The sequence below is a fragment of the Emericellopsis atlantica genome (assembly GCF_019669845.1).
Source record: "Emericellopsis atlantica unplaced genomic scaffold F5Z01scaffold_3, whole genome shotgun sequence".
NCBI classification, from domain to species: Eukaryota; Fungi; Ascomycota; class Sordariomycetes; order Hypocreales; family Bionectriaceae; genus Emericellopsis; species Emericellopsis atlantica.
The window spans coordinates 757011-782316 of record NW_025764705.1 but is presented as its reverse complement, the minus strand read 5'-3'; the positions used below and the strand labels follow the sequence as shown (position 1 = coordinate 782316).

Here is a 25306-nt window from a genome sequence, read left to right as displayed (position 1 = left end):
GAGTAAGGAACGTTGTTCGTGCGGAAAAGAGTGCCACAAGATCACAGAAAGAGGTGAAGAAGGAGAGAAAGAAGAGGGAGGGAGAGAGAGAGATAATAAGAGATTTTAACAGCTCAAGTGCGAGAGAACGACAGGGCCTGAGCTGAGGTTGAGGTTGCAAGCATGAGGGTCCAGATCAAAGAGGCAAACTCCACCAGAAACAAGAGCAGACTTACCAGATGAAACAGTACCTAATTCGAAAACGCTCATAGAATGAAGATACAAAAGATCATATGGGTCACAAGATATTGTGAACTCACCCTTTGGCTACTTAGTGAGCGGTGTGAACAACTTCTCGTGTTACACAGGACGCGACCACGCGCCGTGTCGAGGCTCTCTGACAGGAGGTCGAGGTTGGCAGCCGTCAGCGCCTTGGGAAGACCCGAAAGACCGGATCGAAGACGCCTTGTTGCTCCTCGGCGTCGAGGCAACTGAAGCTAGAGGCACAAAGTTGGGGAAAGCAGCGTCAGGGGTTAACGCCGCAGGGATGATGGCAGGTGCGGGTGCCAGCAGAGTATTGCAGATGTTGCAGATCCTGTTCGCCGTAAAGATGAACAAGATCCAAAGGATGGTAGGATGATGAGAGTGCTGCCTTGGTGGTGACGTTGACCTGAGCCGACGCAAACGCGGACGTCAGACCAGACGAGCAAGGGTCCGGTGAAGCAGCACTGACGATTCACCGACCGTCATGATCACATCAACAAGACTCGGGGAACTCAGTGTAGTACCATCGCCCGACCGATGCAGGCCCATCGGCTCACGCAGCTGCGTCGTGATGTGAGTATGCCTGATGGTTGGTGGTATACGCACCTGAATGGGAAAGCATCTTAAAACACACTTTACAGGGCATCACTTGGAGAGAAGTTTGACTAATTGGAGTATTACTAGAACAGGAGCGCCACTCTCGGGCGGAAACAACTATTGACGTATAAGCATTTGCCCCATCGGCAAGTCGTGAAGCATCCTAATGTGTGCGTATCAGTAGTAGGCGACAGTAGCAGTACGGGCGTAACCTGTGAGTTGATTCCTCCGATAAACATGGGCCCCCTTTCTGGCGCGAGTGCAGCTGTGAGCGAACATCTGGATACCTTCTGCTTGCAAGTTCGAGGCGGTGCTTTGCAAATAGTGGGTGCGTCCCGGTGACTGTCTTGTCGAATGGGGAGGTCGAAAGTCTGTCGCAATTCTTAGCCGTGTCATGTTGCCAGCGGACCAAACTTGCTAACCTTGAGCAAGAGTCCTACGATCTGACGGTGATCGGCCAGCAACATTAGCTCAAAATGCTCGAGAACGAGAGAACAGACTGCTGTAGACAGCATCCACAACAGGGGAAGCGTCGATCATACGCCCGCCAAAGTATCTGCCGTTGAGACCTTTGATGGCATTTTCACCGCCCTGGACCTTGTCGAACTTGAGGTAGATGTCTCCCCGAGAGTTGGGGTCGACCGAAATGTGCACAACATGACCGTACCGATTCTCGGCCTCGTCGCGCACTTCATCTTCCAGCTCCTTGACCCAGCTGTCGCCCTCTTCCCTAGTGACGTTAGCATACCTGGTCAATGTGCGTGAAGGGAGCAGACGTACTCATTGGGGTCAAACATGTTGTGAAGTACAACACAACGGCTCGCCGTGTTGACGTTGACGGGCAACTGCTTCGTCTCGACCTTTGGCTTCACAGTCTGGCGCTCATCGTTGCCCTTGCTGCCAGCCTCGTCAGTCCTGGCAAGCTTACGCATCAGCGCGTCTCGGCTGTAGTTGCTAAAGTTAACACCGGCGACATCTGTATCGTCCAAGGCGCTTGCGCCGCCGGTCTTCTCGTTTTCGCGCCCACCTGCACGGTCGAAGGCAGCACTTTGGCCCCCACGACCGCCAGAGCCTGAAAAGGCCGAGCCCTGGTAGTTTCCGTTGCCGCCGCCGCCGCCACCACCGCTCTGATCGCGGCCAGAGAACTTCTGCAAGAGGTTGGCAGTACTTTCAGGGGTGAACTTATCATTTCCAAGACCAACGCGGATAGGACGTCCAGCCAGATCAAAGCCGTTCATCTTCTCGAGTGCCTCCCGGGCCTGAACGGCGTCACGGAACCTGGTGTGGTTAGCAATGGAGTCTCCATCCAAACAACGTCGGTACTTACTGTACAAAACCATACCCACGGCTTCGGCCTGTCTCGTCCTTCTGGAGCTGGACGAATTCAAGCTCACCAAAAGGCTCAAAGACTGCTTGTAGGTCCTGCTCGGTGACATTAAAGTGAATGTTGCCCACATAAAGCCGATGGAATGGGATCGAGTTCGGATGCCCTCCGCTCTCCGTGTTGCGGGCCTGGCGGTTCTTCTCTGCTTCGGTAACCTGAACGATGACAGGGATTCCTAGAAGCTTCTGACCGGTGAGCTGCAGAGCCTGTGCGACAGATTCTTCGTTCTTGAACTCAACATAACCCACACTTTTGAACGTTAGCATTTCTCTCCATGCTGGGCGACGCAGAGAACTCACCCTTTTGATCGCTGACTGATCCGATCCTTGACGATCTGCGCCTCGTTGACAGGGCCAACCTTTTCGAAAAACTCCTTCAGCTCGCGGGTACGCAAGCGAGCGGCCAGCTGCTGGACGAAGACGGTCCTCCGATCACGCTCGTCTTCTGTGGGCTGTACGGGATCATCCTCCCTAGGCTCACGCTTCTCAGCGTCGCGCGCTCGGCCGTTCTCGTTGCGATCAGAGCCTCTGTCACGTCTGTCTCTTCGGTCACGGTCGTCGCGGGGTCTGTAACGGCCATGGGGCGAGCGGGACCGCGAGCGATCACGGTCTCGGCCACTACGATAGTAATCACCGTCTCTACTCCGTCGTGAGCGATGGCGATCGTCGTCACGGCTGCGACTTCTGCGCCTACTCTTGTGGCTGCCTGTATCACTTCGCGGCGTGCCAACGTCAGGGGTACCGCGACGGCTGCGGTGCGGGCTCAGGCGATCCCGACGGCGAGGATCCCTCTCGCGGGTCCGGCTTCCGTCGCGGTGACGAAGGCGGTCTCTGTCGTGGTCGCGGTCGCGTCGATCGGGCGCGTCTCTGATGAGATCGCCCGTGGTGTTGTTGGGGTTCTTTTGTTCTGGTGACTTTGCTGTGGCGTCGAGAAGCGCCTCCACGTCGAGGCCGCTCATGATGATCTGTGATCAAGTCAATGTATTAAGCCAGATGATCTCAATGGTTCCGATGTGAACTGCAGTCGCGGAGATGTCGAGTGGATTCAAGATGAGGCTTGGGGACGAGTCGGGTTGGTTGAGATGGGTTCAGTGGGGCGGGGCGAGAACTTTTAGACCGAGTCATGTCACGTGATCATTGGAGCGCAGCGCCCATGGGAGGCATGGGTTATTGGCTAGTACTGTAAGCTCCAGATGACACCTAGACTGCATGTGGAATCATCAACTTTCCCAGTCGCTCGAACAAGTCTGGATATAAAAGTAGTTGTTTAGGATTAAATTACAACCATGAAGCCCACCCGGTATGGCCGGGGAGGTCACTGCCGCCCGCGGCTTCTTATTACAACGTGAATATATATGTATGCGTAGCAGGCTCCTAACAAAGCCTTCATTAATGCTGAACCATGCCAAACCCTTGTAACCTCGTTCAGTCTAACCTCAAACTAGATCATTCGATGCATGTCTCATGTACTACACGTGGGCGAAATCTGCAGGACCTTGGTGCCTAGTTGGTCTTAACGACAGGGCGGAGCGTGGTGCCAAAGATGTCGTCCCAAAACTTGCTGGTGACACCAAAGCCTAGCTCGTAGTCAAGGAAGTGGTGCTGGAGATGGTACTTCTTGAGCTGCTTGTACCATAGAGGAAGGTTCTCGTGGTGCAGGAAGTAGTGAGTCATGTCGTAGAGAACATAACCAAAGACGCCACCAGCGTAGGCAGCGGTAGCGCCGTACCAGTTCCAGAAGATGACGGATTGCGCAAACTTCCAGAACGGCGCGGCGAGGGCGACAAAGAGGGTCGGCGGCATGACTAGGCGGTACTTGTCCATGGGCAGGTAGTGGTGGATGCCATGGAGCAGGAAGTGCAGGGTGATACCGACACGGTTGTCAGGGAGATATCTGTGCTAGGTTAGTCGAGATGCTCATCGGAACAAAGCTGCATAACTTACCCGTCAATGTGGAAGAGGAAGCGGTGCATGGCGTATTCTATCAAGGTCCAGAAGCACACCCCAAATACCCAATAACCGGCAGTTGCTAGAGGACCGAGTCCCTGGCTCGCGATAGACGTGACATAGATGACGGCCGGCACCCAGATACTGGGCACGACCCACCATGGTGTCAAGGATAAGGGTTCCAGGAAGTTTCCGAACAGAGGTGCTGACTTGCCGCCTTTGTAGTGGCGAGGGCGGTGGACTTGATCCAGGTAGAATTCCTTGCTGAAGCCGCCGTTCCAAAGCTGCAACAGAAGCGGCCGTTCCAGGTCCAGGAACTTGTGCTTCTTGTAGTCTGACGAAGCGTCCGTATCCTTACTCAGGTCCTCTTCGCGAGACATTCCGGTCCGTGGGTGGACGAACGTGCTGGTCTCGGTGGCTCCTTCAACGGTGCCATTCTGCAGCGACTCTTTCTGGGTCGACGCGGACACGGCCTTCTCGGGCAAGACGTATCCTACGAGCGAGTCGTCGAGGATTTCATAGGCGGCCTCGGAATGGGAGTGCGAATCGCCGTCCTGGAGAATCTCTTCAATGTCCTTGCCCGCATAGTCCATGATCAAGTCGCCGCCACCTGGATGGTCGTTGAGGAAATCGGTCACATCGAACACCTTTGTCTTGATGGTCACATAGCATGATTTCTCGGTGTTGTGCGACTCGACCTCGCTGCGCGTAAAGGTGGGAAGTGTTCGGCCAGGCATGGTGGCGAAGGGGGTCGTCGCGGACGATGCGATTCGGATGCAGCGGACGGAGAGCTTGTCAGGTCGAGCGAGGGAACGCGTTGGTGAGGGCGGCTGATCGATTGCACTGCGTGAATCAGGTTGAGAGAGTGAACGCAAGGTACTAGGGAGAGGTGTAACTGGATGATGTAGGGACGAAACCGCGATGAAATCAAACCGCAATCGACAATGCGATCAGGAGAAGGTGGGAAATTTTGGGAATTTAAGAGGTGGAGTGATTCCCGTCTGGGCTGTTGGAGGCCAAGACAGGGGTTCAATCGGATGCCGATGGCCCCTGTGGCACCACTTTCCGGCAAAACAAGGTGATACTTTGTTTTAATCACCCGAACATGACATGGTCGAAGACATGCGTCAAATATGGCTGGCTGACCGCTGGTCAAGGTACCTGGTATTCAACATTACCCTTTGGCCGTCATCGGGTTGCGCTCTGGCATTAACCGGCGCTATTACACAGCAGCGACCACCTACAGGCTACGGCTACAATGAGGTACTTGCGTTAGGTACCTTACCTTAACAAAAAGCGATGATTAAGCCTTAAACTCTAATCATATCAGGCGCAACTAGCCAGGGCATCTAATGGAGTAGTGTAATATCAGTCTTTCGAATACCAGAGCACGTCGTTGGTTGTAACGTGAATCCAAACTGGCACCAAGACCCTTCCCAAATTCACATGCAGATTAATTAGGCGATCTCTTGCAGCGCCGTCGTGGCGCAACATGGTGGCGCAGGCGCAGCCAGGGGCTTGGTTCTTGCCGCGTCGCGTTCCTCGACCCTGAAAGGCTTAGCGGCGTGGGCATCATCACCAGCTGATCCAGGATATTAACTGCGTCACTCAGAGCACTGCATGAGTGTTACTTTAGACCCCAGGCTCTCTCCATTTCCCACTCAAGCATATATTAAGCATACCTCTGTCGCTACCTTCAGCTTTACCATCGTTCAACTTTCTCTACAAGTCTGAACGGGCGGTTCCTGTGAACTTACTGGGTTGTCTAACACCTTCGACCCCGCCATCAAACCATCAATATCTGCGATCTACCCTAACGACTACTTTTTGAGATGGCATCACTGGGCTGGTCACGAGGCTCCGGCCTGCTTTTGGCCATCGCCATTTGCTTAATTATACTCCCTGGGAAGGCTGCAGCTTTCGGAGCAGGCAACATTCCTTCTATTGCACAAGTAAGCTCGTCGGGGTGATTCACCGGGGCTGGATATTGACTTGCTGCTAGGTTGAAGGACACAACTGGAGACATGGAGGTGAGTGTGGTTCGTGTCTTTCAACAGGTCTTTACTGATTCCCGAAAGACATTGAGGATACATTGGCTACAATTGCCTTCCTTCATGGGAAGAAGTGGTCATCTTTGGCAATCAAGCGCGTCTACTTTGGCAACTTCTTGCGCGACTACTCCCAAGCGCTGGACGTTGGCACGCTGAAGAGTGTAAACGCCGAGACTCTCCGCATCCTTGTCTGGGTTCTCTCCTTTATGGCCTTTGGATATGCTACAGAAGAATTCGAGGTGACCAGCGAAAGACTTGGCGTTTACCGTGCTGAAGAGCACATTGACAACCCCCTTGGCTACGCAGATGGCCTGGATGCTCGCAAGTTCGATCAACGCCTACGGGGACCTGTCATGCCAGTGGAAACTGAAATTGACATGAAGACCGGCATGAAGAATTATATTTGCAACGAGAGTGGAAACTGGCCCACGAGCGCTGGCTATATCCGGTACAGCTTTGCACGATGCATTCACTTTGGCAGGTTGTACACCAGCGGCTCAGACCGCAAGGGTAATGAGGACGACCTGAATGAAGCTCTTCGCTGCCTGGGCCAGGCTTTGCATTGTCTCGAGGATTTCAGTGCTCACAGCAACTACACCGAGCTGGCCCTACGAGAGCTCGGTTACCACAACGTCTTCCCCCATTGCGGAACGCAGACTGAGGTGAAGATCCATGGAAAGAGAATATACCCGCTCGTCACCGGCACGGTAGGTTTAGATCCCTCTTCAAAGACAAGATCTGACATGGCCAGTTTGGCGCTGTGGACTTCATTCACAGTGTCATAGGTGAAGCTACCGATACCTTCACCCAGACCGAAGTTGACGAAGTCGATATCGCATTGAAGAACGCTGAGAAGGGTGTCAGCATCAATCGAAGCGGTGGCGGAGATGGCTCGAGGGGCTTTCTCGGCATCGGAGGTAGCAGCTCCAAGAGTCCAGCTGATTTCATCGCTTTGGTGGGCAAACTGCCCGGCGTGGGCGATGGTTTCGCAGCCCAGGCTCGCGATCTCCAGGCCCAGTCCGATGCGCAAGAGCGCGATAATAGGACGCGAGCAAGTGGTGGCTCCAACCAAAACATGGTGCCTGGCATGAGCCCCGACTTTGATCCCGTCAAGACGGCTGGGCGGATTTACCCCATCCTCCAATTTAGGGACAAGATTGTTAAGGCCATAAGTCGAGGCATCGCCAAGGTTCCTGGCCTCGAGAAGCTGTTGGAACACATCAGCGAGACACTGACAGCATTCGTCCTCGGTCTTCTCGCACCTTTTGTCCGGCCCATCATCCAGCAGGTCTCCAAGACGCTGAAGGAGGGCTCATCTGGTCTCATTTCTGCCAGCGCGCGATCCCAGCTTGAGCCCTGGGACAATCCTCGATGCTCTGACCCAACCCACAGCATGCTTGCGAAGGATCACTTTACCAACGTCCTCAATTCGTGTGCTGGCCGTGTGGCCGTCACTGTCTTGCAATATGCCGTCCCGTAAGAACCCCCCTGTCTTCCCAACGTCACATCTGATGATTATAGGCGCGTCTTGTACGCTTGGGAGAACACACATGTTCCTGTCGACGAAGTGGTCAATGATGTCCTGCGGGCTTTCCACCATCCAGCTCTGCGCGACGAACGTGTGGACATTCAGCGCGACATGTTCAACACCGTCCGCAAATGGGCCGATGAGCACCCACGCCGCAACCAGCTCGACCACATCCTCTCCTCGGGATCTGTGCGCAACGGCAAGAACCACATCTTGAACCAGCAGCAGCACGGATCGAGAGATGCTCATGACCACTCTGGTGGGCCATCGCACTCTCACGGCGCTTTGGAGAGCATGCTCGGGAAGTTTGGACACGGGAAAGTGGCTGGCTCGCTCTGGAACCAGGTCAAGACTAGGGATATGGATGCTATGGATGGCCACGACGACGCACCGATGCGCAACTCTCCTGTGCCGCCCCCTCAGCAATTCAACTATGGCCAGAACCCTGAATACCAACAGCAAGCACCGCCACCGAGCGGCTACCATGGGGTCTCTCCCCAGCCAGGTCCATACGGATCTGGTTATGGCGCACCTCCTCCCATGAACCCATCTCCTTACGGATATGGGGCACCGCCTCCCGGTCCTCCCCTTGGTTACGGTGCGCCGCCTGGGCCTCCTCAACCAAGCTATGCACCGGGATACGGCGGACCACCGCCTCCCCATGGCGGGCACCCGCCACATGACTGGCAACAGTATCCCGGACAACGCAGATACTAACGGCTCGAACCAGAGGAGTCTATGCATCAAGAGCTACTGGCTGGAAAAGATGCTTCTTTATTGAAGATTCGTGTTCATAACCTAAATGCCAAACCATATACAATTACGCGCATCTCTTGTGAATGTGACAGTAGCTTGTCTCATTATTTGGTGTATCTACAAGTATACCAGCCCCGTTACCCGAGTGGTCAGGAAGATGCCGTCATAAGATCATTGCCTTAACGCCGTGTCCAATGCTGTTTAGTCATGCTTATCGCTTTCGGCCTCTAGGGTCAAGGGCTTCAGCTCTGCGAATGTCCCGAATCTCCTTTGTGCCCATGCTGCCCAGCCCGCCCTCTGAGCGCCGCTCCCAGCCCCCCAAGCGGATGACTTGGCAAGTGGCATTGTCTCCATCATGCGAGACTTCGGTCGCGTAGTCAACGACTTTCCTCGCTCCCTCGACGGGGGTCTTGGCGTCCTTGACAACATCGACGACCTCCTGGTCGCTCAGGGTACCGGAAACACCATCGCTCATGAGTACAAGAAACGAATACTGCGCCGGACCCATGTCAACGCGCGTCATCTCTGGCTCGGCGGATACTCCAATGCGCTTACTACGCATATCACCAAAAGCGCGGCTATTTGCCAAGCCTGCGATCCGCTCCTCTCCGAAACTATCGCCAGAAACCATCGAACCGGCCGGCGCGTAACGCCGTAGACGCCGACTCTCACTGGGAGAGCCAGGGTGGTGATCCGACGTCAGAGGCTGGGCCAAGCCAGTGGCTGTATCGCAAAGCAGAATGCGGGAATCTCCCACATGCGCAACAAGCATGGTCGAGTGTGCGCTTGGGTGCCAAAAAGGTGCCGGTGTGGGCGTGGAAATCAGAGCGACAGAGGCCGTTGACCCTCCCTGGAACCGTGTATGACCCCCGGACTCATGGCCAGATGGAGCCGAGTGGGGGAGACCCAGGATCTCGTCTTTGTTGAGAGGGCTATCGCTGATGTGAGGGTCGTCTGGGTCGGGCTTCCGAGCCTGGGCGTCGACGAAATCAAGATCTGCCCGTAGAAACGCGTACATGAGGACGGACTCAATGGATATTGATGGCGAGCGCCCACTGTCTTCGGATAAGTCGAAGTAGTCCGGGATGAATCGTCGAAAGTAGCCCCCGACTGTGCTTTTGTAGTCGTCGAGCAACTCGCGCTCGAGCCTCAGGGCCTTTTGTGAATCATTGACAGTAGCGGAAGCTACATCATCGCTTTTGAGCGGTTCTGTGCGATCGGGGGGCTGAACAGCACCATTCTCGTTGCGTTGGGGCACTTTCATGTCGGCTTTTACATCGTCCGGTCCTTTCATGACCAAGGCCTCAAAGGCCTCTTTCTTGGACAGTGGATTGGTGGGCTTCTCGTTGTTCGAAGTAGATTTCCTTCGCAGGGTGCTCTGCAATCCAAAGTCGCTCGAAGCCTGCTCGATGTAAGTGTGCAACTTGTCTCGGAGAAAGTGCGAGCACTGAGTCCCTCCATGCCCGTCAAAGACTCCAAAGTAGAATATCTGAGGGTCGCCTGAGGCACTTTCAGCTGGCTTAGCCTCTCCCGGCCTTTGTCTTATTACACTTTGCGGCGCTCGTTTCGCGAACGCGGGGATGTCGATGGTGCCTGCTTGGTCGGTATCCTCGTTGTACGGTCTGCTGCCGCGCGCGGTCGCTGACCCGAAGTGATGCTTTGCCCGCCTGAGAGGTATACGGACGACGGTCAAATCTCGGTTCGGCATATTGAGGGGAGCGAGAGCTGGCGACGAGCCAGGCTCCTGCGTATGGGGCGTGGAGGCGTCGCGCGGTAGACCGTGTCCTGGCCCAGTCCTGCCAGAGTCGGGGTGTAGGGAAGATGAAGGCAGATGAGTGACGAAGTATGTATGGAACCCCCGTGTAGAGTGCGATGTGGGCTTCGATCGCCGTGCTGCTGGCACGCTTCTATGAGCATGCCGTCGCGGATTTGGGCATGATCGAGGGTGTTCGGCGTGGGTTGACATCGGTCTCGTGGCACCAGAAGCCGGTGCCGCGTAGCGATACTGCGCGTCTACCCATATGAAGCCTGGGGCCGTCGATGCATATCTTCTGAGGGGCGGCCGTGACCTCGCACGACCTGTTGATGATGTTGGAGAGGCGTGAAGTGGCCGTGCAGAATGGCGCGCCAGAGCTCTGGCGGCCCGGTGAATTGGCGGCGCCAAAGAGGCCATTGCGGTCTCAGTCGGACGCAGTGAGCTATTGCAAGAACATCACAGCCTGCTGCGTGGTCCTCCGTAGCTTGGGATGGTGAGACTTCGGTCCCAAGACATTAAGCGTGGCGCGGGAAGGAGGTGTTGGTTGGGGATCGTCGTCGCCAAGATGTGGACATGGAGGTGGAGGTGGAGGTGGGTTTTCGGGCAGGCGACTGGAGTCTTGGAGCAAATGCAACGTCGCGACGCGCGGTAGCGACGGCAGATGCTTGTTCAAGAGGTCGAATGGGTGTAGGTGAGGCAGGCGTTGCAAACTACGGGTGTTTATTTCAAAAGATCTCATCAAACATAGAGAGTCCTTTAGTGAACAAACTCATCTACGACAAAGGCTGGACAATGATATCCGCTTGAGAGCGACCGTGACGTATGCATGGATCCGCTGGCACCCTGAGAAAGCATCAGCTCTGGCTATTGGTCGACGCTGGCTTCGACCCTGGTGGAATCCACTGTTAGCGTCGACTCGGAAGGGTCCAAACTCCAGAGGACACAGACTGGAGGAAGGGCTCTCGGTGGTCCAGGTTAGCTAGAGTACTCTCCCACAGCGCTAGCAGGTGACGTTCTAACGTTAGCTGCTGTCTTGCAGAGGCCACCCGCTGTGGCGGCACAAGTGACGTCCATGGCCTCCACCTTCCCACCCCGGGTGACCCTCGTCCAGCTTATCGACTACAGTAGACTGGACCCTTCATTACTGCACACTGATGAACTGGACAAAATTTCTCTCCTCCAGTCCCCTCCTCTGTGGACCGGCTTAACACCATGAAATGAATGAGGCCAGACCTCTGACCTATCCATGGACCGACAATCTTGAAGCTTCTTCACTCTATCAATGTCTTTCTCAACCACCGCAAAAGTATGGGCGACTCTCCACCACCCGAAGGAGACGCAGCAGACGCTCACAAGTCCACGACGACCAACCCGCCGCACAGCAATCAGGTTATAAACATCGACCCCGAGGGTGATATTGTCCTCGATGTGGTCTTTGAGACGTCCATCGACACGCTGCGCAAGAGCAGGAAGATAGCGCTGGCCGCTGCCCGTAGAGCTGGCAGCTCCGCCCTCCCCCTACCAGAGCTAAAGACCAAGGTCGAGGCGGCGTATCGAGTGACTCTTGAAACGCTGAAGAGAAACTCAAAGTACTTCACCAACCTCCTATACAACCCCCAGTTCCAAGAAGCGAAGACCATCGAATACGCGCACGATGCTTTGAAAGCTAGAGGCGCGGACCCTAAGAAAGTAGACGCCGTCGACCTACCTTGGATCAAGATCGCAGACGATGATGAGGCATCCAAAGCGGCAGGTCGAGAGCATGTCTTTGAGGACTTATTGTTGATGATACATTCCAAGCCTATCAAGACCACAAAACTCACCATGCCCTATGTCACCACTCTGGCCATCACGGCAGATCGTTTTGACTGTACACCTACACTGTCCCGAGCCTTGAATGGAGAGTACAAGTTCAAGTGGCCCCTGACTGCGGGCAAGCCCATGAGGGATGAAAACGGACGAGCCACCGAAGCCGAGCAACTGATACGCCAGAAGATCCTGGTGGCTTGGTTGCTTGGCCAGCCCATGCGCCTGCACAATGCGACTCGTGAACTCATCATGAGAGGCTCCAGTCATTGGAGCGCATTCCATGACGAGGCAGTAGACTCCATGGCGGCTTGGTGGACACTGCCGGATGGCCTTGAGCGTGAGCGCCTCGCCCGTACATACGTCCCTGGCCCCTGACTAACTGATCTAGATGAGCTGCAGTACCGTCGCGAATGCATCCTAAACACCATTGCCTCTGTGCAACGCCACTTTCTCAAGCTGTATTCCTCAAAAGACCGTCAATGCAAGCTAGGCTATGACTCGTCGCCAGCGTGCGACTCGTTTCAGCTTGGCCAGCTGCTGCGGTTTCTCGTCTCCAAGAATCTACTCTCCCTTGTTGACTTCTCCCCTGATTCCTTGGATGCCGTGCCTGACACTTCCATGGCCGACATTGATGACCTGCTCGCCACGCTACGCCAATTCCCTGCGTACCAGGTCGACAGGCACCATGTGAATTGCGGACCGCGCATCCGCGCAGAGCCTGTCTTCGAGTACATCCGTGCCATGGTCGGCGCAAGCGTCGTGAGCATACCATTCAAGGAGTGGAGGGGCAGGAGAAGCGATGTGAGCTGGGTGGTCACGCAGACGGCCGGCGAAGGCGAGGGCGAGTCCACCTTTAAGTTTACGAGAGCATTGGCCAACGATAAACGCCTCCGACTCGAGGGTGCCATGTTTGCAGATAAGATGGCAAAGAAGCTCTTCACCTCAGAGTCCTGGGACTGGACACCAGAACTTTGATATTTTGCTATGAGGCAACGACGAAACGACACGGAATTGGAGACACAGCTGGCGTTTCGGGAGCATCCTGTTATTTCGGACTGACAACGCATTTTGGCGTGCAAGAATTAGAGAGATAGAATAGAAGATCTTAGCCATTGCAAAATGTAACTTGAATCCGGACCCCCAAGCTCTTTGTAGTCCAGCGATTGTGAATCACCCTCGGTGTCTGGTAATTAAAAAAGTAGTAACGATTGGAAAGAAATTCTGTCACTCTGAACAGATTGTGGGCGACGCGCCCGGTCCCCATGATCCCTCCATGTCCAGGTTCCCGCGAAACCTTTTTGCTGTGCCTTTCCCGAGGCCTGCTATGCCAGCCCTTCCTCGAAAGATGCGTTGCTGCGGCCGTTCTTCGTCGTACACCGCGCCCTCTAGCAAATCCAAAACCCCTTAACGCCGTTATATGCTATACAAAGGTAGCCAAGGTCGCGGCTACCGGAGGTGAGCTGATCCACGTGTCGGGCTGAGTCGGAATTCTCAGTGACGGGGCGTGGACCGTACTGCCCATAGACAAGTCCACAGGCTGAATTTGCTTGCTTACGCCGTCTTCTTGGCCCTGGGCAAGCCCTTGGCCTTGCGGTTCTTGACGTCCACGTCAGCCAGCCACCGGCTAGCCTTGACCAGCTGGATGCCATTGATGACTTGCTTGAGGAACATGATGGGGAAGCTGATCACCACCAGAACCCACGGCACGAAAGAATCCATCTTGTTGGCGCGCGCCATCTCGAGGGCCGCTGCGCTGAACGGATCGGGGAAGAACTGGCTCAAGATGGAGCTGTTGAGCTGGGAGCCGGGATCAATGTGCGCGCCACTCGTCTCCTCGACACTCTTGATCAAGTGGGGCGAGACCCAGGGCGAGGAGAAGGACAGGAGGTACAGCGCAATGAAGAACAGCTCGTTGAGCGCGCAAAAGGTGAACAGCACACCCTTGTTGGTGTAGTACAGATTCAGCAGCCAGCTCTGGCTCTTGTCAATGTTCTTGTGGCTCGAGTCGACGCCGCCCACGACGAGCGTGGCGTACATGTGCATGTAGTGCGAGGAGAAGTCGAGCGCGATCAGGCCCTGGAAGACAATGGCCCAGCGCGGGAATGCCGAGGACAGGAAGACGAGGAGGCAGGAGGTGGTGCAGCGGTCGGTCACCATGTCGAGGACGGCGCCGAAGCGCGTGGACTGCTCGAAGTAGCGCGCGGCAAAGCCGTCGAGGGCATCGAGAAGGCAGGAGACGCTGTACAAGAAGGAGCACGTGCGCGGGTGCAGGGGCATGTAGTAGAGCGACGCAAAGGCGAGGACTATGCGGGCGTAGCCTGTCGAGTGAGTTAGTCTGCGCGTTCGGCACGTGAGGGAGAGGCGGCATACCAATCAGGTTGGGCCAGAAGAGGAAGATATTCTCCTTCTCCATCGAGTCCGGGGCTTCCGACGCGTGATGCGCTGAGCCGTTGCCCTTGCCGTTCATGACGGTCTGGGATGTCGCGTCGTCGTCGGAGGACGAGGCAGCTTCGCGCGCCTTTGCGTTTCGTCTAGTCTGGCGGGCCATCGTGGGTATATCGTGGGAGCCTCGCAGTTGGTGGGTGCAGCTACGAAGGTGCGAAGCTTGCTGACGCCTGACGGGTCGAGGCGGGCGTGTCGGATTAGGAGTGTGACGATAAGGGCGACGACGGTCGGATCTCGCGGTGACGCAAGCCAAAATATTACTATGGTCCAGAATGGAAGGGAATGTGGATTACAGGCAGAGCCCAAGAAGAACGGATATATGAAGGGAAGTCGAGAAGTGAGTAGTAGGTATTATTAGGCAAGACGAACAGAGGGGAAAGGGAACTCGAGTCTGTTTCGACAACTTTTTATCTTTGGCGGGAATCAGAGCTGACTGGAGGTAAGATTTGGCGTTGGAAGCCATTTCCTGGAGCCCTGAGCGGACTTTGATGGGCGTTAAAGCGGGCCCTTCGCGATCAGCCTACTTACGTAGTGGCCGCGCTTCGCGAGTACGGTAGCCGTGCTCAGTCTTTACTTTTAGGCCTTGGCCCCCCTGAAATTCAGGGACCTGCCACTCCACTATTTACCCCTTTAGTCTGGTGACCGGCACACTCGGATCGCCTAGCTCAGGGGGAAGAAAACAAATTGAAAGCCAGGAATGTCGTGGGAAATGTTGTGTGGAAATAAATAATCCACCGGCAACTAACGAGCTAGTATACAAGTCGAAACTCCGACAGTGTTCTTTCCGGCTGCTAAGCTTGACATTGGCGGTCCACTTATGCGCCCTCAGGCTGCATGATGATGCCCTGCTGCGTCGACTAGGATGATTCTTTTACTGAGCAGTTCCTCGGTCTCGGGTCCTCTCGATCAGTCCGAATAGTAATTAACTAGAGTGAACCCAGAATTTGCAAGAATATCTACCGCGAAACGACCTTACACCATGTCTCCCTACTGGTGCTTTTTTTCATCTAACCAGTCGCTCAGCCTCATATTCCACGTCACTGACGCGGAGGCTGCGAACTTGACAGGGGAAAGTGACTATCAATCAGTCTATCACGGCGACTGCTCCGGAACTCCTAGGGATTCTTTGCGGCTGTGGATAAATCCCCAGTCTATGTTGATCTCAAATGTCTTGCGAGACGGGGAGTGAACTGTATCCGTTCAAAATCCAAAAGTCATAATCTGCGTGGTACAAGCTTGTGTGGATGACCTCCAGTGCTCGTCGGGCGATAGAGCGCTCGTTTGGAGGCGGCTGCGGGACTGTCAACTGATGCGATGGATCTGCATTGATCTTCGTTCGCACAGAACCGCATTCAACAACCCTAGAGTCTCCTTGATCGTCGCAAAGCAGCAGCACAGAGCATCCTAATGCCGATCAATCGACGGGACCTCATCTGCGTTCAGGCGCAGAAACGTAAAGATTACTCACAGATTTGCTGCAGCAAACGGGGCTTGTTGTGGTGGCCCCTCGGAATGATCGAGATTGACAGAACGACGGTAATGAATGCTCAGTTGTAAAGCTGTTGATGACCTTCGTGTTGGCTTGATTGTTTGTGACCAACCTCACTTTAATAGAGCCTGGGAGGTGCATAACAAAGTGGGAGCACTCTGAAATAATGCGCGCAGTTGAGAATTGGGAGAACATCATGGCCATCCCCTTGCGAGAGACACTGAAGTTGCGATGCTGCGAATGCGAATGCTGCGAATGCTGCGAATGCGAATGCTGCTGATCGGGTGACACTCGGATGACACTCGGGTCACATTTGGAGCCTGGATAGAGCTCTGTCCCGAGTCCATGGTTGAAGATGCAATCATAGGATGCCCACTGTGACTACTTCTCCCAGACTACTTGGTATACATGGGCTTTCCCATCACTACTGATGGTTGCGGCACAGTCGCTGCAGGCTCGCAACAGATGAAAGAAAAAGGAAAAGGGACACTCTGGTTCGCAGATCACGGCCTTTCACTTACCTACTTAGCCTCTTGGGTGCCCAACTGCCGCCGGACTAATGCACGCTGTGATGGATGGCTAAATGCAACAATTGTTGAACCCTGCATTTGACCTCTCTTGGGGGTGGGTGCTTGCCATGGAGGAAGGGGAACACTACGCGTACGTACTCACAAAGAAGTGACTGGAATCGAGTTCAGATGTAAGCAAACAACAAAGCGACCGGAGTGAGTCGCCGCTTGGGTATGTGTTGCGCGCCCCAAAGGTCGAATAATCTGTGTGTTGCCGATACGCGTCAAGACCTGAGATGCGGCTATAGATGCAGTCAAAATCCTATTCAGGTGCCAGCCGCCACATCAGACCGCGATGGAAAGGCGGTCAATTGGAGTGGGGTGGCAGAACGGCGGAAGCCTGAGCTTTCTGTCGTCGTACCTTGAATGTCTTGACGGCAGTCAGGGCACAATGTCATCGTCTGGAGTGAAATAAGCGACGCGCCATGGAATCGAACTATCGCGGGACTAGACGCAGTGCTAGTAGGTCATCGCGTAGGAGGATGGAGTGGCGGCCGACAGCGCTGTCGGCCAGTTGAGGGCGGGCCTGGGAGTTGACGACAGTACCCCACATGAATGCTGTCTGTATCGATCCTTCCGCTTCATTTCTTGCGTGCTGCTGCTGCCCCCTGACAACAACGAATTCTTCAGCATCCATGTCGTCGTTGCTTGAAACTCCAACTCACTAGTCGTAAGCCTTCAGCCTCTCCCGACGGCCCTAGCGAACGTCAGCTGTCTCGCTGCCTGGTCTTCTCACCTCTCAGCTCCAGTCTCTCGAACCAGGACGGGACTGGACTGGAGTCCAGAACCCCGCCACCATCGGTCCATCAGGTGGTTTTCCCTCCACGGACCACCGCTAGGCTCAATCATCGACAGGGCCCCCGTTTGCTGGATCATCCTCAAAGCCACTGCGGCTCAACCAGGGTCAGCATCGCCCCTCGTTGGTCCGGTCGGCTCCAGTTCAGTGCCTGGACTCCAGTCATTGTCCCCGACGCCCTGGCAAGGCCCAAGCTGGCCGGCCTGCAGGCCTTGTTGCTGGGTCCCGGATCAGCGCCGTCAAAATTGGGGGCGCCGCCCCTTGGGACTGGAGGCTCCAACCGTCGTCCAGTCGTCTCATCGATTACATTCTCCTTGGAATCGCGACTGAACGGTCGGTCCTCTGCTCATCTTTCTACTTACATACCTCGCTGCTCTCCGACTTGATACTCATAAATCGCAACTTTGCCCAGCAGTGAGAGCCATCCCAGCGAGCGCCATCATTGCCTCCAAGCAACACGGAAGGACGTCTAGTCTCGGACCCTGGGGAAAAAAATAAGAAAAAAATCCCGATCACCACCAAGCCGTCACCGCCTCTAAGACAAGAACCTCGACAATTTCTTGGCTTCTTCGTCTTCAACAGGGTCGCAAACCGCACATTACTGAGCTGCTCCACACATTGAACCTACCTCCTTTAGAGGAACCTACACCTTAATTAGAGGAACAGGCTCTGTCTACTTGCTTAAGTATCTACCTCAGGTACCTTGGGCTGCCCCCCCGCACACAACAAACACCATGGCGCATGCCTCACTCAAAAAAACATATGCGAAGCGGGCAGAGACCGTGAAGCACCCGCTCAGCCTCTACCTCTACAAGCTCATGGATCTCAAAGCGTCGAATCTCTGTCTCAGCGCCGATGTCGCGACAGCACGCGAGCTTCTCTGGATCGCCGACAAAGTCGGGCCTAGCATTGTGGTACTGAAGACGCACTACGACATGGTGTCCGGGTGGGACTTTCATCCTGAGCATGGCACTGGGGCGCGACTGGCCGCCCTCGCGCGCAAGCACGGCTTCCTGATCTTTGAGGATCGCAAGTTTGGCGATATTGGCAACACGGTTGAGCTGCAGTACACCAGCGGTTCTGCGCGCATCATTGACTGGGCTCACATTGTCAATGTGAACATGGTGCCTGGAAAGGCTTCAGTCACATCACTGGCCAACGCCGCAGCGAGGTGGCTTGAGCGGTACCCGTATGAGGTGAGGACATCGGTCACGGTGGGCACACCACTGCGAGACGAGGATACGGACGACGAGGGCGCCAGTGGTCTTTCACCAAACCCGAATGCCAAGGACATTGAGGGTGGCAGCAACGACAAGGCCAGCGAGGGCCGCAAGGGCAGCATCGTATCTGTCACCACGGTGACGCAGCAATACGAGCCGGCGCACTCGCCGCGCTTTGGTCGGGGGATCGCGGAGGAGGGCGAGCAGCTGTTCGCCGGCGTGGAGGAGCCACCTCTGGAGAGGGGCCTGCTCATCCTGGCCCAGATGTCGAGCCAGGGCAACTTTATGAACGCCGAGTACACCAAGGCCTGCGTCGAGGCGGCGAGGGAGCACAAGGAGTTCGTCATGGGATTCATCTCGCAGGAATCCCTCAACAGCGAGGAGGAGGATGACTTTATACACATGACGCCCGGGTGCCAGCTGCCGCCGGAGGACGACGACATGGCCGAGGTCAAGGGCGACGGCAAAGGGCAACAGTACAACACGCCGCAGAAGATTATCGGCATTGCCGGGGCGGATATCGTGATCGTGGGTCGGGGCATCCTCAAGGCGGGCGATCCGGAGCACGAGGCTGAGCGGTACCGTTCGGCCGCGTGGAAGGCGTACACGGAGCGCGTGCGCTGAGCGATTTCGGGGAGCGTGTGGGCATTCGACGGAAAGAGACTCGGAGGGCACATGGTGGGACGGACATTGACATTCTGTTGGTGTTGGGATATCTGGGATCGTCTGTAATCGCAGCGGCCTCTTTTTTTCTTCTTTCTTTTTGCATTGCGCGGCCATGTCGGGGTTTGGGATTCGGCGCGTGTCTAGGCAATTGTCCCACCAGATCCTACGTATCTATGTCAGTGCTTCGCACCTACTTACTCATGCGTCAAACGTGACTATTTCGGAAACCAAGGCTGGGCCAGGTGTATCTAATATTAGCGAGTGGCACGCGCGGTAAGCTTACTGGGGATATTGGGGGTACGTATTCGACATTGTGTCGTGTATGGAAGACGACAGGATACGAGAGTGGGTGTAGTATTCTGGGTAAATGACCATATTACCTACTGACTAGAGGAGTAGTCACTATATATATCCACCAGACTGAATAATAATAGTCTCTGACGACACTACAAGGCACAGTTAGCCTATCCGATTCCTCGTCTCCAACGTCCAGTCGTTACGTCCGCCGTAAAACCCGAGGCAAGGCGCGACATGGAGCGATCCATCCATCAAATCCCTGCCTCTCCTCTCCGGCCGAGTGCCATGGAATTGGAGCCTCTGGAGCTCCGAGTGAAACTGTCCGAGTTCACCTTTCAATTCTCAAAACCCCATTCATTAATTGCCCGGCCCAAGCAATGAAGGCTTCCGAGGTGCAACACGCACGCAACTGTCGCCGTTGAATCCGCGAGCGACTGGACTGGTCCTTGACGGACAGACAGACAGACAGACAGACAGACAGACAGACAGACAGACGCCTTTGCCTTTCCAGCGTGGGTGGGCAGAAACGCGCCGTATTGCTGCGACGCGCGCCGCAATGACACCTCCACCACCACCACCCACCTCAGACCCTGCGCACGCTGCTGCTGCTACTGCTGCCCCGGAGAGACGACCGGCGCGCAAGAGGCGGCGGCTCGTTGTGTCCTGCACGGAATGCCACCGCAGGAAGCAAAAGGTTTTGGGACCCTCGAGGCCATGAAGACGTCGATTGACGGGGAACAAACAGCTGCTGACTGCTCACCCAGTGTGACCGCAACCAGCCTTGTGCCAACTGCACGTCGAGGAACAAGGCGTCTGGGTGTATCTACGATGCGCCCGCCAAATCACTCCCGTCGCTCGGGACCAACGAGTCCACCTCGTCCCTGTCCCAGTCGACGTCGCCGCCGGCCCTGCCAGCGTACCATGACGGCGGCGGCGGCGCGACCCTCTCCTCGGTCGCGGCCCAGCTGGGGTACGCGCACGCCGGGACTTCCACCATGGGCTTCCTCCGCCACATGGAAGCGCACGACCCAGCCTCGTTGCCAGCAGGGCGCTTCCAGGTCCCCAGTCGCCCGGGAGGGCGCGACACGGAAGCCTTGACCAGCGAAAAGTTCAAGGGCCTGATCCGGCAGCTACCGGCCAAGAGGTACCTGGACCGGCTGGTCACCATCTTTCTGTCCACGTTCAACTACCAGTACTATGCCGTGGACCCAGACGTCTTCCATGCCCAGCTCCAGGAGTGGCAGTCCTTGCCCTTCAAACTGCTCTCGACCTCTGGTCCACACGGTCTGACACCGGACTTGCGGGTGTTTCCGGCCGTTCTCTTCCAAATGGTGGCCACGGCCCTGCTCGTCGTGCCAGAGGGCGACGAGGAGATGGAGGGGCTCAAGTACGCCGCCGGGATGACCTTTGAGGACCTCGCCATGGACTATAGCGAGAATGGCATGGCGATTGTGAGCCTCTTTGGCAAGACAGGGCTGGCGCTCACGACGATTCTGGCCGAGTTTTTGAGGGCGGGTTTTCTGAAATACACGGCCAACGTGACTGAGTCGGTGAGTATCAACGCGAGTGCTTTCTGGTGCAACCGAGGCTGACCGTGGCAACAGTGGCATCTGATTTCCGTTGCGATCAAAGACGCCCAGGAGTTGGGCATGCACAGGGACAGTCTTGATCCGAAACCGAGAGACGGGAGCGCGGAGGCAGCGCTGGAGAATCAATGGCTCATTGAGAGGAGGAGGAAGATGTACCTCATCCTGATCAACTGGTAAGTGGACAGACGCCGTGAACAAGGTTTGGGCTGATTGATGATGACAGGGACATTGCCATGTCCACGTTCCTAGGTCGGCCTGGGACCATCAACCGAGCTCACGGGCTACCAACCCCTCCCGTCGACACGAAAGCTCCAGTCCATCGTTCGCGGCAGTCTGTCGTGCCCAGAGACGAATGGAACGATCCGCCGACGGCGATCATCAGTGTGCTGTGGCTTCGCGAGCTGCAGCACCATCTCTTCGATGTCGCAGATCTAGAACAAGACGGGCCTCGCCCCAAGGACTACTCCAAGGTCGACGCGATCCACGAGCGCATGGTGGCTACTGAGGAGCGGAAGCCGGCCATCCTTCGCGTTGTCAACCCGGACACGCGGTGGGATCACGAGCCGGAGACGGCGTGGGTGCAGCACTTGCGGTATCACTTTGCCGGGCTGTACGCATTCAACCTCATGGTCCTACACCGGCCGTATATCTTTCACCGCAAGAAGAGCAGACACGAGGCATTAAAGGCGAGCCTCCAGATTCTGGAGATGGGCAGATGCATGTTTCATGGGCTGCCACCCGACCACTGGCGGAAGTGAGTTCTCTCGGTTCATCGTGCCTGTGGCTATGGCTACTAATCAAACCCACGTTAGTTACCACCTGTTCTTCGGTAGCTTTGACGCCATTGTACTATTATCGACAATCTTCATGGTCTTCCCGCAGGAACACGAGGCGCTGCGGCAGAACGCACTGCAACAGTTCCAATGGACACTCGAGCGCTTCTCCGCCATGCAGGAACGCAATCCCCTTGCGCGGTCCGCTCAAGGCGTTCTCAAGGCCATCCTCGCCAAGCTGACCAAGGCTCTGAACATGCCCTTGCCAAGCAGCCAACAGCAGGCGGACGCATTGCCCACGACGCCCGCGTCCGTGCTCGAATCGAATCCATTCCACCCGAAATCCGTCAACGAGCAGACACCGTTGGCATTCGCCCACAGCGCGCCCTCGACGGACGGGGCAGACGACGTGGCGCCCGTGGAGTGCGCCGCGCACTGGACCACGCCTGACAACCTCGCCGCCATGGCGCCCATGTATCCGACGTACGACCTGCTGTTCAACGACCTCTCCGTCACCACCGGTCCGTTTGACTCTATGACGATTATGGACAATCCACATCCTAACCCGTGGCACTTTGGGGGTGGATTTGGCGAGGACACTGTGTGGACGTTGCTGAACCAGTATCCCTACGGGCAGCAACAGGCCGAGTGTACCTGATGGATGTACTGGAGATATTGCTGTTGATAAGCAAGCATCCAAAGCTTCAGCTGGTGCGTACACCTCTTGTCGATGGCATGGATCCATTTTCTCAGAATCCAACGATTAATAACAACTTTTAGAGGGCCGCCTCCGCGTCTGCGCTTCTTCGGGTGCATTCAGCCGGGGTGATTTGATAACCAGCCCGACCTGCTATCCACCCGCCATTGGCGTGGCGTTTTCGGGGATAACCTAAGTCCACACATATTGGTGATACTTATTTTTGTTTAACTTTAAGGATTACTTCATCTCGAGACCCTTGAGAGTTGGCGGAACTAGTCTAGGCTGGACCGGCCCCGGTTTTCATGCTGGCCACATCACACAGCCATCAACAAATCCCAGAGAGGTTTTTGACGACTGGGAACGAGATAGTACGAATACGTTGATACACACCACGGTGAGCCCCACGAGATATCTTGGCCTGTCCTTTGCGTTACTAATTGAGCAGTCGTTCCCGCCGCCCGGTATGCTATTGCTAAGCAGGCGACGAGTGTCTCCAGACACATAGACGAAACGTGTCCATACACTCTTAAATCCGCATTTTGGGGGTCATCATTTGCCGGCGCTAGCGCAGGGTAATTCAGCACCGGCTCCGTTCTTACTTGCTGCGAAGGGGGAAAGAGCCTTCGGATGCATACTACCTAGTGACAGACTCAAAGGGAAAGGGAAAGAGCTTCCCAGACCCGTCCTCCACGCATCAACAAGGTACCTTACTAAGGTGCATCGGATTTAATGACAAAATATTCCGCAGGGCTTCGTACCAATGTTCGCCTTTACCAACCAAGGGAACCGCCAGGCATCATGCTGCTTGCGCTCATCATTGATGAAAGGGCTTCGCCCAGCCCGTTGTTGCAGATGGGCTTGATCACTAGAATCAAGCATCAACAACAGCTACATCACATCCTATCGTCTGCGCCCTGACAGAACGCCCAAGTCTACCACGCCTTCAACACAATGTCTCAGCAACTCCTCGTCGTATGTCCATCCATACATGGCTACCGCTGTGCATGCGCCTTGTGCGTGTCTGGATACTGACCAGAGGCGTCTTCACAGATCACTGGTGTCTCCGGCCATGTGGGCTTCCGCGTGCTTGTCGAGGCCCTCAGCAGAGGCTACAAGGTGCGCGCGGTGATCCGCAACGCAGCGCAAGCCGAGCAGATCAAGGCCACCGAACCCATCAAGCCATATCTGACCCAGGTCGAATTCACCGTGGTTCCGGATCTACTCGCTTCTGGCGCCTTCGACGGTGTCCTTGACGGAGCGGATGGTGTCGTCCACGTCGCCTCTCCCCTTCCCTACCCAGTACGTTCACTCCCTCTGTTAGAGTCATAATGCCCATAGCAGACATTAACCGCCATCTTCTACAGTCCGACGACTACAGGCGCGACCTGGTCGACCCGGCAGTCAATGCCACGGTTGGCGTGCTCAAGTCGGCTACCAAGGTCCCCACGATCAAGAGGGTCGTCATCACGTCTTCCATCGCCGTTCTCCTGACTTGGGAATACGTTATTTCGTCCGACACGGAGAAGGTGTTCACCGGTACGTGGAGGCAATCCATCGTCCCCCCCCCCCCCGTCTGCGCAGCTTAATAACACGAATTCGTCCCCACAGCCAATGATGCGTACACCCCGACCAGCCTGGACGGTCCGTTCGCGAACGCCATGGACGCCTATGGTGTGGCCAAGGCAGGGGCTCACGCCGCCACGGCGCGCTTTATCGAGGAGGAGAAGCCGGCATTCGAGGTCGTCAACATCTTACCCAGCATGGTGACGGGCAAGAATGAACTGAACCGCACCCCCGAGGACGTCGGCAAGGGCAGCAACGGCAGTACCCTGGGTATCCTGCTGAACAACAAGAACGAGATGCCGTCCCTCGGCGCCACAGTCCACATCAACGATGTTGCCAGGGCTCACATCGACGCATTGAACCCTGCCTTCAAGGGGAACCGCAACTACCTCTGCTCTTCGGGCGGTCTGGACGGCACCACATGGGAGGATGCCAAGGAGATTGTTAGGCGGAACTTCCCCAAGGCGGTGGCCGACGGCACGCTGCCCCTGGAGGGAACCCAGCCCTCGAGGCCTCTCCGGCTGGATGTGTCTGAGACGGAGAAGACTTTTGGGTGGAAGTTTGCAAACTATGAAGAACAGGTGAAGAGCCTTGTTGAGCATTACCTGGAGCTCTTGGGGAAGAACTAACGGTTAGCCCTTGGGCTATGTAGACAGTCACGGGGTTAGCGGAACTTTGGCTAGCGAATGTAGTAGGGTATAAATTGAATAGTTCTTGGAACAATTTCAGCGCACTCCTTCCAGAATCTCCATCTTCAAAGCACTTCAACAGACGGGGAAAGGGTCACGACCAAGTCTCTCTCCTCTCTCTCTCTCTCTCCCTCTCTCTCATGCCCCCGACGTGCACGTCCAGGAGGCGCGCGGCTACGATGGCGAGTGCGCTTTACCTGATTGGGAGAGCTGCCAAGTCTGGTTCAACAAAGCTACCCATCCATCCCACTCACGGCACGATTTCACCTGCTCTTCACTCTCGCCTTTCATTTCACGGGCCTGCGACTCAGCAACCATTCAGATTCACAATCGGTGTGACCAGTGGCGCGTCGACTGGATGCCAAGATCGGTCCATCCAGGAACAAGAGGAAAAATTAACTTCCACCCGACGACAGCAGCAAACAGTCCAGCAAACAGCA

General features: G+C 55.7%; 9 protein-coding genes across 9 annotated transcripts; 5 read left to right on the top strand and 4 right to left on the bottom strand.

Moving 5' to 3' along the window:
* Window positions 1-892: 892 nt before the first annotated feature.
* F5Z01DRAFT_645119 (uncharacterized protein) lies at window positions 893-3293 on the bottom strand. Its single transcript, XM_046262820.1, has 5 exons — window positions 2524-3293; window positions 2168-2473; window positions 1621-2118; window positions 1263-1570; window positions 893-1211 (listed from the first exon to the last, which is right to left on the bottom strand). Exons 1-4 carry the CDS (start codon window positions 3180-3182, stop codon window positions 1312-1314), a joined length of 1722 nt encoding a protein of 573 aa, XP_046122031.1. The 5' UTR covers window positions 3183-3293; the 3' UTR covers window positions 893-1211; window positions 1263-1311.
* F5Z01DRAFT_717854 (inositolphosphorylceramide-B C-26 hydroxylase) lies at window positions 3294-5198 on the bottom strand. The gene is made up of 2 exons (XM_046266546.1): window positions 4168-5198; window positions 3294-4117 (listed from the first exon to the last, which is right to left on the bottom strand). The coding sequence occupies exons 1-2, from the start codon at window positions 4905-4907 to the stop codon at window positions 3727-3729; spliced, it is 1131 nt and encodes a 376-aa protein (XP_046122030.1). The 5' UTR covers window positions 4908-5198; the 3' UTR covers window positions 3294-3726.
* An 804-nt stretch (window positions 5199-6002) lies between these two features.
* Window positions 6003-8591, top strand: F5Z01DRAFT_693045 (heterokaryon incompatibility Het-C; the record flags this gene model as incomplete). The annotated part of the gene is made up of 5 exons (XM_046266203.1): window positions 6003-6122; window positions 6173-6200; window positions 6249-6928; window positions 6973-7697; window positions 7743-8591. 5 exons carry the CDS (start codon window positions 6003-6005, stop codon window positions 8464-8466), a joined length of 2277 nt encoding a protein of 758 aa, XP_046122029.1. The 3' UTR covers window positions 8467-8591.
* Window positions 8592-8716: 125 nt separating this feature from the next.
* Window positions 8717-10471, bottom strand: F5Z01DRAFT_679359 (phosphatase 2C-like domain-containing protein; the record flags this gene model as incomplete). Its single annotated transcript, XM_046265516.1, has 1 exon — window positions 8717-10471. The coding sequence occupies one exon, from the start codon at window positions 10469-10471 to the stop codon at window positions 8717-8719; it is 1755 nt and encodes a 584-aa protein (XP_046122028.1).
* A 653-nt stretch (window positions 10472-11124) lies between these two features.
* Window positions 11125-13189, top strand: F5Z01DRAFT_317597 (uncharacterized protein). Its single transcript, XM_046259007.1, has 2 exons — window positions 11125-12407; window positions 12459-13189. The coding sequence occupies exons 1-2, from the start codon at window positions 11570-11572 to the stop codon at window positions 13043-13045; spliced, it is 1425 nt and encodes a 474-aa protein (XP_046122027.1). The 5' UTR covers window positions 11125-11569; the 3' UTR covers window positions 13046-13189.
* Window positions 13190-13621: 432 nt separating this feature from the next.
* F5Z01DRAFT_670752 (CDP-alcohol phosphatidyltransferase-domain-containing protein) lies at window positions 13622-14618 on the bottom strand (the record flags this gene model as incomplete). The annotated part of the gene is made up of 2 exons (XM_046264605.1): window positions 13622-14388; window positions 14441-14618. 2 exons carry the CDS (start codon window positions 14616-14618, stop codon window positions 13622-13624), a joined length of 945 nt encoding a protein of 314 aa, XP_046122026.1.
* Window positions 14619-18103: 3485 nt separating this feature from the next.
* On the top strand, window positions 18104-19213 carry F5Z01DRAFT_633100 (Orotidine 5'-phosphate decarboxylase; the record flags this gene model as incomplete). The annotated part of the gene is made up of 1 exon (XM_046261917.1): window positions 18104-19213. One exon carries the CDS (start codon window positions 18104-18106, stop codon window positions 19211-19213), a length of 1110 nt encoding a protein of 369 aa, XP_046122025.1.
* Window positions 19214-20108: 895 nt separating this feature from the next.
* On the top strand, window positions 20109-22572 carry F5Z01DRAFT_633099 (uncharacterized protein; the record flags this gene model as incomplete). The annotated part of the gene is made up of 5 exons (XM_046261916.1): window positions 20109-20246; window positions 20317-21102; window positions 21157-21314; window positions 21365-21895; window positions 21954-22572. 5 exons carry the CDS (start codon window positions 20109-20111, stop codon window positions 22570-22572), a joined length of 2232 nt encoding a protein of 743 aa, XP_046122024.1.
* Window positions 22573-23565: 993 nt separating this feature from the next.
* Window positions 23566-24806, top strand: F5Z01DRAFT_670749 (uncharacterized protein; the record flags this gene model as incomplete). Its single annotated transcript, XM_046264604.1, has 4 exons — window positions 23566-23586; window positions 23665-23913; window positions 23979-24150; window positions 24223-24806. 4 exons carry the CDS (start codon window positions 23566-23568, stop codon window positions 24804-24806), a joined length of 1026 nt encoding a protein of 341 aa, XP_046122023.1.
* Window positions 24807-25306: the final 500 nt, after the last annotated feature.

Excerpts from the sequence above, each read along its gene's own strand:
- F5Z01DRAFT_645119 (XM_046262820.1), bottom strand. The coding sequence starts at position 3,182 with ATGAGCGGCCTCGACGTGGAGGCGCTTCTCGACGCCACAGCAAAGTCA. Across the intron at positions 2,474-2,523 it reads ATCAGTCAGCGATCAAAAGG|TGTGGGTTATGTTGAGTTCA; the intron begins GTGAGTTCTCTG and ends AACGTTCAAAAG. Across the intron at positions 1,571-1,620 it reads AACATGTTTGACCCCAATGA|GGAAGAGGGCGACAGCTGGG; the intron begins GTACGTCTGCTC and ends TAACGTCACTAG.
- F5Z01DRAFT_717854 (XM_046266546.1), bottom strand. The coding sequence starts at position 4,907 with ATGCCTGGCCGAACACTTCCCACCTTTACGCGCAGCGAGGTCGAGTCG. Across the intron at positions 4,118-4,167 it reads TTCCTCTTCCACATTGACGG|ATATCTCCCTGACAACCGTG; the intron begins GTAAGTTATGCA and ends AACCTAGCACAG.
- F5Z01DRAFT_317597 (XM_046259007.1), top strand. The coding sequence starts at position 11,570 with ATGGGCGACTCTCCACCACCCGAAGGAGACGCAGCAGACGCTCACAAG. Across the intron at positions 12,408-12,458 it reads ACTGCCGGATGGCCTTGAGC|ATGAGCTGCAGTACCGTCGC; the intron begins GTGAGCGCCTCG and ends TAACTGATCTAG.